At 42.7% G+C, this 13834-nt stretch overlaps 1 protein-coding gene and 1 long non-coding RNA gene across 3 annotated transcripts in view; one reads left to right on the forward strand and one right to left on the reverse strand.

The window, feature by feature from the left end:
• Positions 1–1837: 1837 nt before the first annotated feature.
• LOC128412966 (uncharacterized) lies at positions 1838–8095 on the reverse strand. 2 transcript variants are annotated; one of them, XR_008330205.1, is made up of 3 exons: positions 7565–8095; positions 4300–4435; positions 1838–2648 (listed from the first exon to the last, which is right to left on the reverse strand). It is a non-coding gene; the product is annotated as an uncharacterized LOC128412966 (long non-coding RNA). The 2 variants fall into 2 exon arrangements; XR_008330206.1 differs by having other exon boundaries at positions 4300–4401; positions 7565–8094.
• Positions 6788–13834, forward strand: part of HUNK (hormonally up-regulated Neu-associated kinase) — a 53978-nt gene continuing 46931 nt past the window's right edge. The window contains exon 1 of the mRNA XM_053386591.1: positions 6788–7639. Within this exon, the coding sequence (XP_053242566.1) occupies positions 7379–7639 (261 nt within the window). The 5' untranslated portion in view covers positions 6788–7378. The remainder of the gene's footprint in view (positions 7640–13834) is intronic.

Raw genomic sequence — 13834 nt, forward strand, 5'->3', positions numbered from 1 at the left:
GTTCCTCCTGCATGTCAACTTCTCTTGCATGGTGTATGTGTGTACGTTTGTGTTTTAATTTGTTTGTGTGCAAGTTACCATATGTATTACTGTAGTGTATTTTGTGTTATAGCTTATTTGTTCGGGATATATATATATATATATATATGAATGACATAAGCAACTGTCACTAAATTTATATTTAAAACATAAAGGAAAATGATGATATGATAGGCAAGACATATTTAAAACATCTGCAAACCTTGTTTGCAATTCAAGTAAATTACAGGAACTGGTTTGTTCATAGATACAGAATAAGGAGAAATTAGTAGTTCAGAGAGAAAGAAATTGAATTGCAAGCTGCAATTATCATGTAAGGAAATCAAGTTTCTCACTGATATGTAAAAGTCATCCTATAATAATAATGAAATCTGTTTCCACTTCAGAGAAATATCTCTGTCTTTCTGAAAATCAAGGAGTCAGCAAAGAGCCAAGACTGTAGACAAGGAGTAAACATTTTGTTGAAGTGGCAGCAGTCAGTGACGAATTTGCATCACTTTTGGCAATGCTTTGCTTTGCTTCAGACACGTTTGCAGACTCGTTGCTCCATAAACCACAGTGTGGCAGTCTTGGTAACTTGTGCTCAAAAGTTGAAGTGAAGGTGAATTGAGGGCTGTGATTAAAATAGCTCTCTCATGAAAGTGTGCATGCAGACCAAAATGGAAATTCAGAAGATAAGGATGAGTCTCTCGGCATGTGAAATGTCAACTGGCACTTCTGATTGGCAAAATAAAGGCACAAATACATGAATAACGGGGGAATTTCCTACCATAGAAAATGTTTAGCTATAATAATTAGCATGCGATGGGAAAATTCCAGAAGGGTAGCCATGTTAGGCTGTTGCAACAAAACCAAGAAAAAGTATTAGGACATCTTCAAGACAGATTTATGGTGGCATTAGCTTTTGCAGACTAGAGCCCACTTCATCAGACACACAAAATATTTGTGGCATCTGTAATCGCCCCAAACCCAATGTCTAATCATAGGCACACATTAAAGTTCAGACTGCCCATATTCTCAGATTGGGTGGGTCTAGGTCTGTCACATCCTATTTTCAGGTCGATTTTAAAGAGGAAACCCTTTAAAAATCTACCCAGGAACACATATTGTAAATATATATTTAAAACCATTGAGAATATATTCAAAACAACTTACAAGGTGGTCCAAGGGTTGTGCTCTGCCTCTGTTCCACCCACCCAGGGATGCCAACTTGAATACAATATTGGGGAAGGGCAAGTAAGCCCTGCCCTGCATAACTGAACCGCATCCTCCACATTCCACCCTCAACATCCCGATCTCTCCCTCATCTTTCTCCCCAAAATGGCTGCCTCATACACCCTTATACACTGAGAGGTCTGCCCCCTCACTGTGCTGTGAACCTGAGGGAGCAGGCAATGGAGGGGCCATTGGTCCAGAGCCCATCAAACTCATGCAGGGTCCCTTGTGACATCCGCTCCATCTTAGGAGCAGATATATAACAGATATATAAAAATGGAATATATCAAATGAACATGTTTACAGTATAGCTAAATGAAGCGGTGCTCATCTGCACCTTAAATTTGTTTTTATACTCTTTATTTAATAATCAGGCTTTATTTCAAAGTATATTGATTCCTCCGTGCATTCAGAAGTCTTAACATTTGATAATAAAAACATGTTCTTCATAACTGAATCCCTTAGCAGTTAATCTCTGGTGTCTTCATTAGTGATGAGAATCGCACAGAGACCCAACTGCATCAAGTAAACTGTGATATGCCACACGATTATTGTTGAAACTCATTTGCAAGTCTCTCTGTATACAAAGGAAGACAGAAAAAATGAATTTTCCAATTTTAGAGCTCCAGATTAATACAATGGGAAAAGGTTGCATACGTAATTCATTTTGCTTAACTAACACAGTATCTTATACATCCTCTTCATTTAATACTAAATATTTCAGTTGGGTTGGTATATGCGTTAAGAATTTTATCAGAGAACTTGTAAAAAAAAGCAAGCACTTAAGTTGCAATTCAACCCTAAATATAATGACTAGGGAGTAAATCCCACTGAGCTCAGGATTTAATGCTGCATAAACACGCACAGGATGGTGCCACAGGGCTGCACTCCTATACACTTACATGATAATAAGTCCCAACAGCTTAGAGAGTATGCCCTGAGAGCAAGAGCCAGTTTGTTTTCTCCCCTCTGAAAGTTGGCCTAAATTTGCACCTATACATATTAATGAGCATATGCAAATTTTATGCCTCCGCATCTTCTAAGTACCCAACAATGCCCTTTTGCCTGTATCTGTTTCATCACGTATCTGAGTTCAAACACCATGTCATTGCAAAATAAATGGCATCCTAATGTACTTAGCTTGTTTCTGCTTGCAAGGTAGGCTGTGTATTTACTCAAGACTCCAGTGCTCTCCTACTGCTGGTGTTTGAACCTCAGTACACAAGAAGTTAGCCACAATTCATCTTTACTCTGTAGTTTCTTTATTATGTGCTTTTCCTCAAAACAGCTTCCAAACCATTTGAAACCATAAGCCATAGTTAAGGCAAGGTGTTTACATTTTAGGCATCCATTGTGCATGCGTAGATGACTGCTGCATTGAATAGGAATTGGGGCTGTGGGCGCAAGAAAACAAGCTAGGTAGTGATATGCACAGCAATGTAAAAGGCAACTTTTACTCTATACTAAAAACCTGTGGTCATTTGGGGATGGGGGAGTGTTCCATTAATTTTGTATGGGAAATTCTGCTTTTATCACTCCTATGCTATTCATATCTTTGGCTTTACTTGCATGCTTGGGTCTCTAATCAACAGCCCCTCGCACATACACAGCTGTAATAATGGTACTGGGTGCAATTAAAAAATACATATCAAATTTGGTACCCCTCTTTTTGCCAGCATTCATGCATTCACTCTTCCTACCACATTTATTAAGGGTGTCAAAATGTTATATTTATCACCAGTTTCTAAGGTGATTTCCAGTGCCTGAATCGCTGCTGTAATTCAGCTGCAAAGAGGCATACAGTAAGGCTGTCCGTGTCCGCTTCTCTGGAGCAGCAGAAAACAACCTTTCTCCCTCCTCTATGTGACATCCTTTTATATATTTGAACATGGCTATCATATCACTCCTCTTCTCCAGGCTAAACATGCCCAGCTCCCTTAGCCGTTCCTCATAAGGCATCGTTTCCAGGCCTTTGACCATTTTGGTTGCCCTCCTCTGGACACGTTCCAGTTTGTCAGTGTCCTTCTTGAACTGTGGTGCCCAGAACTGGACACAGTACTCCAGGTGAGGTCTGACCAGAGCAGAATACAGTGGCACTATTACTTCCCTTGATCTAGATGCTATACTCCTATTGATGCAGCCCAGAATTGCATTGGCTTTTTTAGCTGCCGCGTCACACTGTTGGCTCATGTCAAGTTTGTGGTCAACCAAGACTCCTAGATCCTTTTCACATGTACTGCTCTCAAGCCAGGTGTCACCCATCTTGTATTTGTGCCTCTCATTTTTTTTGCCCAAGTGCAATACTTTACATTTCTCCCTGTTAAAATTCATCTTGTTTGTTTTTTCCCAGTTCTCTAATCTGTCAAGGTCGTTTTGAAGTGTGATCCTGTCCTCTGGGGTGTTAGCCACCCCTCCCAGCTCATCCCAGCTTAGCCTGCTGAGCTGAGCCCAATGTAAGTCCCCCAAAAAAGGCATTCTGGAGGTGTGGCAGGAATGGGACCACAGAAAGGCGACTTAGGTTGGATCCCAAGGTTATTCAGCTTGGTCATCAACCTGATAACATAACCATTTTAAAGGCTTGTTTGCCCTCTTTCCAGTGACTGATTTAGGGGAGAGTGACTGCTTCGGTTGCACTGGATGCGGAGCTTCAGGGGAACTGTAACTATGATGTAGAATGGAAGGGGAGAGGTGGGGGAACACCAAATTTTGGCGTTGCACTAGGCACCGCTAAAATTTGAGACCCCAAGGTCGGCCACTGCTCTGCCAGATTTGGAGAGAGCAGCAGCAGCCCCATTACTGAATGGGTTTTGGATCTGGTGTAACTTTATCTCGGCTTAATTTACACTGGCTTACTTTATGCCAGCTTCTTCTGCATTGGGTTGCTCTCAAAATCAGTTTGGCCACCTCTTTGGGTACGCATACAAACACTATATTCTTAAAGACATCACCCTTGTGTAGTCTTTTTGAATTAATACAATGGAAGCAGTGGCCACAGATTTAGAGTTAGAAATTTTAACTATTAATATAGTGTGTGTGTGAACTTACCAAAGTTAACATTCTCCCCCATCTGATATACTTTAGAATCTGTCTGTTTCGGTGCCACTGATCTGTTTCATGAAAATGGTCCGATGGGCTTTTTTCACTTTCCTTTGGAATACAGAAGGGCTCCATTTTTCATTAGCTAAGGTGTATTTCTCTGCGAAATGGTTTTTTAAATTTCTCAAATCTTCAAGACAATCATACCGCACTTATCTTTTCTAAAAATTTTATGGCAAATAACTGAACCCCATGAATGCTATGCTAGAGAACAGAAACACTGATGCCATTACATGTTTATCCTCAGACCACTCTCTCTACAGTCCTGGTTTGGGACTGGGCAGGCAATTGACTTTTGATCCCTGTTCTCACAACACACTCAACACCCTGCGGAAATCCCAGTTTTTAAAATAACTGGAAAACACTTCCTTTAATGTTCTAGGGTTGAAGTTAACATATTACCCTTGGATCAATGAATACGCCCAGATGATGTCTTTCTTTGATGTAACAGCTATGCTAAATAAACTGGCCACAATAAAAACATGAAGCAAATAAAACACCTGTTTATCTATTTTTATTATTGCCTTGTGATGTACTCTTAAGCTCTCACTCTGTTTATGGATCTGGAACTAGCCCTATGGATCCCTGTAGAGGCTGGCAATGAACAAATTATAACCAATGCGAAACAGATCTAAGTGCACTATATGAGGCTTGGGATAAAGAACACAAGAACACAAGGCAGATGGAAAGTAGTGCTTCAGTCTATTGAATCTTCAGGGGGCCAATATCAACTGAAAAACCTGCACATAGCTGGGAGAGAAATGAACTAGATTTGTAGAGAAGGTACCTTATGGAGGGGATAAGCCTTTTCTGGGCTTCATAGGCATATAAACTTCATTCAGGCTACTGTGCTGTGCTGAATATGGAAACAGGTAATGAGAGCCATATTCAGCCTTGGGATACGATGTAGGGTGATTGGCTTATTAAAATATCACAATTAAAAGACTTGGTGATAGTACTATTGGTGTATGCAAAGTTTTGCAGTATCAGCGCACAAGCTAAGGTTACGTTACCATCAGACCTACCATTAGACTACGTTGGGGGAACAAAATTAGATTCTTATATAGCCCAATCCTACGGGTGTTTATTCAGAAATAAGTCACACTGAGTTCAGAGGGATTAATTCCCGTAAACAAAAGCATATGATTTCAGCTTTTTTTCCTGTATACTTCTATATAAAAAGCTTTTCTAAACTATGGAATTAGTAATTTCAGCAAGTGATCAGGGTAATTGTCACATGGAGTGTATTGCAATTAAAACATTTGCAGAAAGGATTAGGGCTATTGATGCCAGCAATTCCCTTTTTCGTCGAAATGCACTCTGATGGAGATGGCAGGTAGCAGATCTGGGGGTACCATTAAAGGACAGCAAATTGTCAATTAATTATAAATGGCATCCAAAGCTCCGCAAGTAGAAGTCCAGTAGTGAAAGGGGGACCTGCCTGCCAGTCCTGCCTCCTGCCTCTCCCCCCAAAAAGGCACCTGAGGATTGGCAGACTCTCAATAAAGGCCTAGGATGTGATTTGTGCACATGGAGGGGATGATTGGCTGTCTCTATTTGCCCTGGGGGGGGGCATTGATATTATTTATGAGTTTGTCTCGCACAAGCAATAGTTGTGACTTTCCCCAACTATTCATAGTCCCTGTATGTAGTTATATTTACTCAAGTTGCATTGTGGAACTGTGGAGCGTTTTAAGATAGCAGTTAGAATGAAGGATGTAATGCTTCCTAAAGCTGAGGTTGGGAATTGTTAAAAGCAAGAGGGCCGAGAACATAAAATGGAGGCTGCAGCTCTAAATAAAAATAATGTATAATATAAGGCGGGGCTTTCCTTTGCTTTAAGCTGCCAAGGTAACTGCATTTTCAGCCTCAATTTCTTACAACAGAAAGGGGAGGTGGGGACCGCTTATGCTTTTATTGCCAGGGCTGTCACGATCTGAGCTCTGGAGCACATGTCACCCGCAAAGAAGTGAAAGCAAAGTGAAGTGCTTTCAAGCACAAAAGGGGCACAAAGCAACACAAGAAAAATATTATCGGGGAAGGAATAAAAGAGATCTTGAGAAAAATAAACCAGGCTTTGCTCCGAAAGGAGTCACGCAGAGCGCCTGTCACGGCTTGACTGCCCTAATTATAGAGAGAAATGCAGCATCTTCGTGAATTGAAGGCGTAAATAACTCGCTGGCAAGGGGGCTCCTCGATGCGATTTGGCTTTAGGGTTGAATCTGCATTACACCAAAAACACGGGGGGGGCAGGGGGAGCTGCCCGAATTTCTAAAGGACCACGACTGCTGTCGAGTTTTCATTGCATCTGTTCTCAGCAGAGGGATCGGATTAAATTACTGCCAATTTAGCCTGAATGAAACGTTTCTCTCCTCCCCCCCCGCCTCCCCAGACCCCTCCCCGCAAGAGGGGGAGAGAGCCTCAAGCAGCAGCACCAGGAGAAGGAGGCAGCCAGGCGCGGTACGAGAGGGAGGGGAAAAGTGATCGACAGATCCAATGAGGGGAAGGCAGCCAACGGGCTTCCACGGAGACTGGAGACAATTGATCTGCGGGAGCTGGCTCAGGCTCCCTCTTTAACGTGAGGCGTGCACAGCCTCAGCCTCGCAGCTCGCCGGACCTGGCTGCAAAGCTGCGCGGCTGTGATCCGGGGCTAGTTCCTCGTGGCGGCCGAATCGCGCTAGATCTCCACCAAGCCGGCCAGACCCCGTTGGCGAAGCGGGTTTCTTTTCTGTTATTTTGCTTTTTTCATTGCTTGCTTGTTTTGCTCTTTGCTTGACATTTCCCTGAGAGGCAAAGTGCGCCTCAGCAGCCAGCCAGCCGCCGTCGGGTCCCCACGTGCACACGCGGGTGCCGATCACATTGGCAGGCTGGTGCTGCAGACTTGAATTTGGGGAGTAGCGGGAGCAGAAGCACGAGCTAAAGAAAGAAAGAAGCGAGTTTCTCAGAAGCTCTTTGGCGCAGCAAGGGTTGCAAAGAGAAGGCATTGATTGCACCGAGTTGCGGCGGCGGGAGCAGCAGCAGCAGCAGGATGCCGGCGGCTGCTGGCGACGGGCTCCTGAGCGAGCCCCCCGCGGCGAGCTTCGGCGACGGCGGCGACGAGCCCACGACGCCCCCCCTCAGCCCCGAGGGGACGTTCCTGGCCGCCTGGGTCAACGCGGCCGCGTCCCGGGAGCGGCTCCGCGAGTTCCAGCACACCAAGCGCGTGGGCAATTACCTGATCGGAAGGAAGTTGGGCGAGGGGTCCTTTGCCAAAGTGCGGGAAGGGCTGCACGTCGTGACCGGAGAAAAGGTACTTGGCTCTCGCCCCGCGCTCGAGGGGGGGGGGCAGCCTTTTGTTTTCCCGCCATATGAACCGAGTCAGGCTTTGTTGCCCCTGAGGTGGCCCCACGTGAGGCGACTTCGCCGCCTATTCCGCTGCCCGGACTGCTTCGGGCAGTTGCCTGCTTATCGCCGCTTTGTCCCAGTACCGTCCCAGCCTCCCCCCCCCCGCGGCCGAAATTTGGTTGAATGTCCGGTCAAGCGGTTCCCTCTTCCCCGACAGTCCCCCGCCGCCTCGCCCGTTCGCTCTGTCTATTCGCGCGCCGCGTTCCCCAAATTCCCGTCAGGGAGTCGCCCCCCAGGGGCCGCTGTTCGCTACTTTCCCGCTCGCCCAGACGCTTCTCCCTCCGGTTCTCTTCCTATCCTTTGTAATAAGGATGGACGAGAGCTCTAGCGCTGGCTTTTTTGCTTAAATGGGCAAGCGCCCCCCGCGCTTTCCGTGCGTGGGATTCTTCCTATGGCAAGGGGTAATAATAACAATAATCAACAAACAAAACACATAGCAGGAGGGGTATTCCAGTGTTGAGGTGCACCAAGAGAAGAGAGCCACCAAAGACATAAAATGTGAGGTGGCCGAATGCAGCAATGCCTTGTGGCACTTAAAAAAATATGACAGCACAATCCTATGCCTGTGTGCAATGGTTGTTGTATTGTGCTCCACTGAACATACAGTAATGGGATTAATCACTGTATAAGCATGCATAGGATTGTGCTTTTTAATGTGACATGTAAGCCTTAAGAACCAAAGAGGAACTCTGCTGAATCAGGCCAAAGGCTCAACTAGCCCAATATTCTGCCAACCTAGCAGTTCAAAAGCACACCAGTGCAAGTAGATAAATAGGTACTGCTGCTGCAGGAAGGTAAACAGCTTTTCCGTGTGTTCTGTTACTCGGTACGGTGTTCCGTTGTGCCAGAAGTGGTTTAGTCATGCTGGCCACATGACCCAGAAAGCAGTCTGCGGACAAACGCCGTCTCCCTTGGCCTGAAGCAAGATGAGCACCGCACCCCATAGTCCCTTTGACTGGACTTAACCATCCAGGGGTCCTTTACCTTTTACCTTCTGTTTTTATTACAGTGTAGAGGCTGTTGGTCCAATAGAGACTATGCCACACACACAAAAACACAGAAGTTGTGTGGCCATAGCAAAGTACATAGTAATCAGTAGTTGCCCAGGCTTTTGCAGTAGATATGTTATGCATTTTCCAATTAGTAAAAATAAAGCATTTAGTGCTGCGAAGATGCAATAACACTACAACAGATGCTCAATACAGACTGTGTCTGGATTTGACATAACAAATGGGTGACAACCACACCTAGAAAGGTTCTTGCTTTTGGCATTATTCAGTGTGTGCTCTAAATATAATAACTTTGTTGATAACATGCAGCTTTGCTCAATAGTATATGACACAAATGACCATGCTTAATTAAACCACGTACACTTAAATGGTAGTGTAAGGGAAATAAGTAGGGCCATTCCAGGACAACTCCAAAATGTGATTTGAAGATGACAGCTCCAGAATATTTTGGAAACTCTTACCAAACAGGTATGTGGGTTAATGCTTGACAGCGACACTGGACTCTTGGGTAATTGTGGTGTGTGACCCAGTGATCCAGATATCTTGTATGGCTAAACTTCAGAAGTGTTTCTGGTTAGATCACTATGGGCTGTCTCTGAAGATCCAAATAGCATATAACAGCCACCAGGATGCTTTTGGGAGTCAAGCGCTTTGATCATGTACACCTATTCCCTGCCAGTTGCACTGGCTGTCTATTCATATTCAAGCTCAGTTTAATGTTATGTTCTTAACCTTTAAATGGTTTGGGACCAATTAATTTGAAGTACCATTTTTACCTACCCAGGTGTTGGGGCTGACAGTAGAGGCCCTGCTCTCTTGCTTTCCCTTAATGAGCTACCTTGCTGGTGGGTATCAGGGACAAACCTTTTCCAGCACTGACTCCTCAGCTGTAGTTTCTTCCTCCATGAAGTGCATATGGCCCCCTCTTTGATTTCCTTTCAGACATCATCCTCAGCTTCTCATCATCCTTTTAGTGAAGCTCACTTGATCGTTTAGCTCTTGCTGTTTGTTTTAAATTTTATTGATTTTCAGTATTTTAATTTTCATAAGAAATATGAATTTTCTTATGCATTGTGGTAATGCACCATTTGAATGGGGTCTCTAAAAAGTATATAAACTAAATAAATATGCTTCAGGTTATTAAATATGATTAAGGTCACAGTTCACATTACCTGGAAGTAAGCCACATTGAACCAAGTAAATCCTTGTAGGATCAGTCTTTGTAATCAACACATATTATTTTAGTTAAAAAAAAAAGTTTCTTTACAGTCTACCTCATTTTTTGTCATTTGAAGGTTCTTTTTTTCACTAAACAGATGCCAATACAATAAGACATGTTGTTTCTTTTGTACATGCAGTCTGGTCCTGTACATGTTTACTCAAAACTAAATCTCACTGAGCTTAATGGAGCTTGCTCCCAAGCAAACATCCAGAGAATTATTAGGTTCAGGTAACGAGTTGTTATTTCATATCTGCTTCATAGTGTCATCTGGTGCTGTGTTCCTAAAACGCTGGGTCATGCCCTTGTTATCAGGAGAGTTGTAAAAGCAGAGGTTAAATGAACAGCAGTTAAAGCAATCTCTTGGGGACAGCAAGAGAAAATAGATATAGAAGTGTTGCTAGAAGAACATCAAGCTTAGATGTTGTTGTGGCAGAAATATTTAACTAGTAGATCCATTTATCAACTAACATATTTATGTCAATCAGAAAGGTGCCCTTGATTTATCAAGCAGATGATTTTTTTAAAAAAGTAAAAACTTTATTTTTAATATTTATACTACCTACATACTGCAAGCATTCCCTTCATTCTGAGGAGGCAGAATGCATTTTCTAAGATTATACCCACTGCATCATCTAAAAACAAAAGTATTTCCCCTATTTTTCATATGCAAACTAATTTAATTTAATCAATCAAACAAACAATTAATTGACTAGGTTTCATACCATTAATTAAATAAGATTTATTTGGGCAACAGTTCTATTGGCTGACAACAGGGAGCTGGACTAGGACTGAATAATTTAAGGCTCATGAGAGCTCATATATGATTCTAGAGTAGGCACTTTACTACCTCTGTTTTTCTCTTGCCTTCTCGCCTAAGTGAATCTGCCTCATCAGTCCACTTATCCAGGACTACACACACACATAGTTCTGAATTTACAACATGCTTTAAAGAAAGCAAGACTTCTTTATGCTTCCATTCATCTAAGATTGGACTTCATCTTCAGTAATACAGACAGAAGACACCAGGGCTCATAAGAGATAAGACATACACAGGAATGGCAGTGCTGTACTCTTCCTGGATAAGCAAATTTTTAGACTATTTAAGAGTATATGCTGCAGAATCTTCCTAATCCGTAGTCTTCTTTATGTGTTACTCGCATGATGGGGTTTCCATGTAATCAAGGGAGAGTTGGTCTGTGATGTTCCCCAAGATTAAATTGTTTTCTCTGCCTCTGGTGTGCACCTATGCAGACATCCATGGGTAATATCTAGATGTCAAGGCAGGGTAAACCTTGCAGATGAGACCTGTGGCATGGTTCTGCTACCCCTTGACTGCATAGGGACCCCTTTGCATGAGTAGGGCCTTACGAACTAGGGTCTAGGTTTGTCACTTTTTCCTGACAGGCTCCCTATATTTCTGCCTGTCATGCAGCAGATAAAACAGGTTCTGTTTCCCCCAGCCTGGAGATGTAGTGATGGGGAACTGCTGAATTATGTTGCTATACAGCTGTTAAAAGCACCCACATTCCAACTGTCTTTTTCCAGCAGCCGCACTCAAACTGTCACTCACTCTTAGCTCCGCCCAGCATTCCATTCCACTCCCTTACTGTCAATCATTCTTCCATTCAAGCTTCCTGTCACATTGGACTTATCAAATGCTAAGAGCTGTATACAGAGTGGCAAAGAGCTTTTTATGTCAGGGGACTCAACTCTGAAGAAATCTATGTCTCTTTCATAAATGTGGCACTGATTAATGAGTTGCAGTTCACATTGGTGCATTGTGCAGATCCACTCATCAAGGTGACTGTCAAATCAAAGTTTTATGTAGGACTGCCTCTGAAAACAGTTCAGAAGCTTTGGCTGGTGCAGAATTTGGTGGCCAGGTTGCTCACCGGAGGAACAATGCAGAGTGCTGGTTTGACCAATTAAGCCTTAAACAGCTCAGGACCGCAATACCTCAGGGACCTCTTCTCTCCATATGAACCTACCTGGACCCTGACATCATTTTCTGACGCCCTTCTTCGTGTGCCTCCTCCACATGAGAGGTCCGGAGGGTGGCAGCAGAAGAATGGACCTTTGTGGAAGGGAGGTTCAGCTGGTGCCTTCATTAAAAACCTTTAGGCGCCAGACAAAAATGTTCCTCTTCAACCAGGCTTTTGGCTGATTAACATCCAATACCCTTTTTACATGTGTTTGGGGAAGGGGTTATTGGTTTGAAATAAGCACAACAAAATTTATCTAAGCCATATTTTTTGTTACTGCCAGTGTTTTTTTTATGGGGGGACGCAGGGGGTATGTATACCCCTAAACATTTTAGGGGTCTAAGTTTGGCCTCATTGAGGGGCAGTATTTCAATATGAGTAGGAAAATGAGAGTAGCCCTAAACATTTTTATAGAAAAAAGCACTGGTTATAGCTATAGGTTTTGTCTTTTGTATTCTATTTAAGACAACTCTTTTACACCACTTTCATGTTGTCAGACTATGGTTTCCTTACCCAATATGAATATAGAGAAGATTGAGGCAGTTAAACATATATTAGCTGAAAACAAGTGAGGCAAGCTATTTTTACAGTGGTATTATAATAAAGTAATGTAAACTTTTAATATTGCAAATAACATAATTAGCTTTAGGTGGGTTTCATGAGTGCATACGCTCTCTCTTTAAGAAAAGCGATAGCAACTCCGTAAGTTTCCATGGCATTAGTTGCAAAGCTGGGTTAAATAATACAAGGAGCCCAAACAGAAAATTCTCTCCTACCAGAGCTGTGCCATCTGTGTTTCTGACAAGACTGTACAAATGAAATAATGCTTGTAGCAGACTCCTGAATCTTTCATAGCCAAGAGTAATCCAGGACTAGCTTCCTCTGCTAATAGACAAAACCCCTGCTGGAATGTAATGGTCTGTACAATGCAGGAACCCCATGTGTCAAGCCTTATATAAGTCCTCTGATGGGTGTCTATGGATCTGGGAGGGTTCAGTAGCTATTCCTTCTAGTCAGCCAGCCTACAACTGGGATACAGTCTCAGAAAGATTAAAATTCATGCCCAGCTTAAGCAAACATACATTAACAGTTTTATGTTTACCCAGCCGCCCTGAGACCTCTAGGTACAGGGCAGTATATAAATTCAATTAATAAAAAACTAACTTGGATCAATTTAGCTGCAAAACTCTCTGCTACGATAAATAGCCATTGTGGTATATATTTATTTCTAGAAGTATTTAAAATCCAAACTTTTATACAAGTATATCAATTAATTAAGAGCCTGAGGTTCAAATTCCCACTCAGCCATAAAGTTTGTTGACTCTATGCCTGTCATTTTCTTACAACCTAACCCTCTCGAAGGTTTATTGTGTGAATGAAAGGGATAATAACTATGCCACTATGGGCTCCTTGTGAATGTTGGTACATACTTGAATTAGAAGACTGTGTTATCCACCTCGAGCTTCTGATGAAAAAACTGAAAACCTATTGAACATCTCAATGCTGCACAACAGAATTAGTAGAGCCTGCTTGGTGTTTGGATGATTGGTTCCTGAGGCTAAATAATGCTTGAGTAGTTCATAGGTTGAAACCAAAGATAACTCTTGCCGTCACATAGTTTGCCTTGATTTCAGCCCACTATCCATTTCATTTATGGTACTGCAGTGCTTTAAAAGCTTCATTCTTCACTTCTTTTTTTTGCATGAAATCAGTTTTGAATTACAGTACCTGGTAGTCAGTGTGAAACAGCTGCTAAAGATAAGACTTTCACAGGTTGTTGTGCAATAAAAATAGAGTGACTAATAGTAGAAGTGGTCTTATTTATAGAAAGCTCTGTTTTTAGACTATATTTCTAAAGCAAACAGCTGCTACTCTGTGTATTTTAG

The sequence above is a fragment of the Podarcis raffonei genome, chromosome 4 (genome assembly GCF_027172205.1).
Source record: "Podarcis raffonei isolate rPodRaf1 chromosome 4, rPodRaf1.pri, whole genome shotgun sequence".
Taxonomy (NCBI): domain Eukaryota; kingdom Metazoa; phylum Chordata; class Lepidosauria; order Squamata; family Lacertidae; genus Podarcis; species Podarcis raffonei.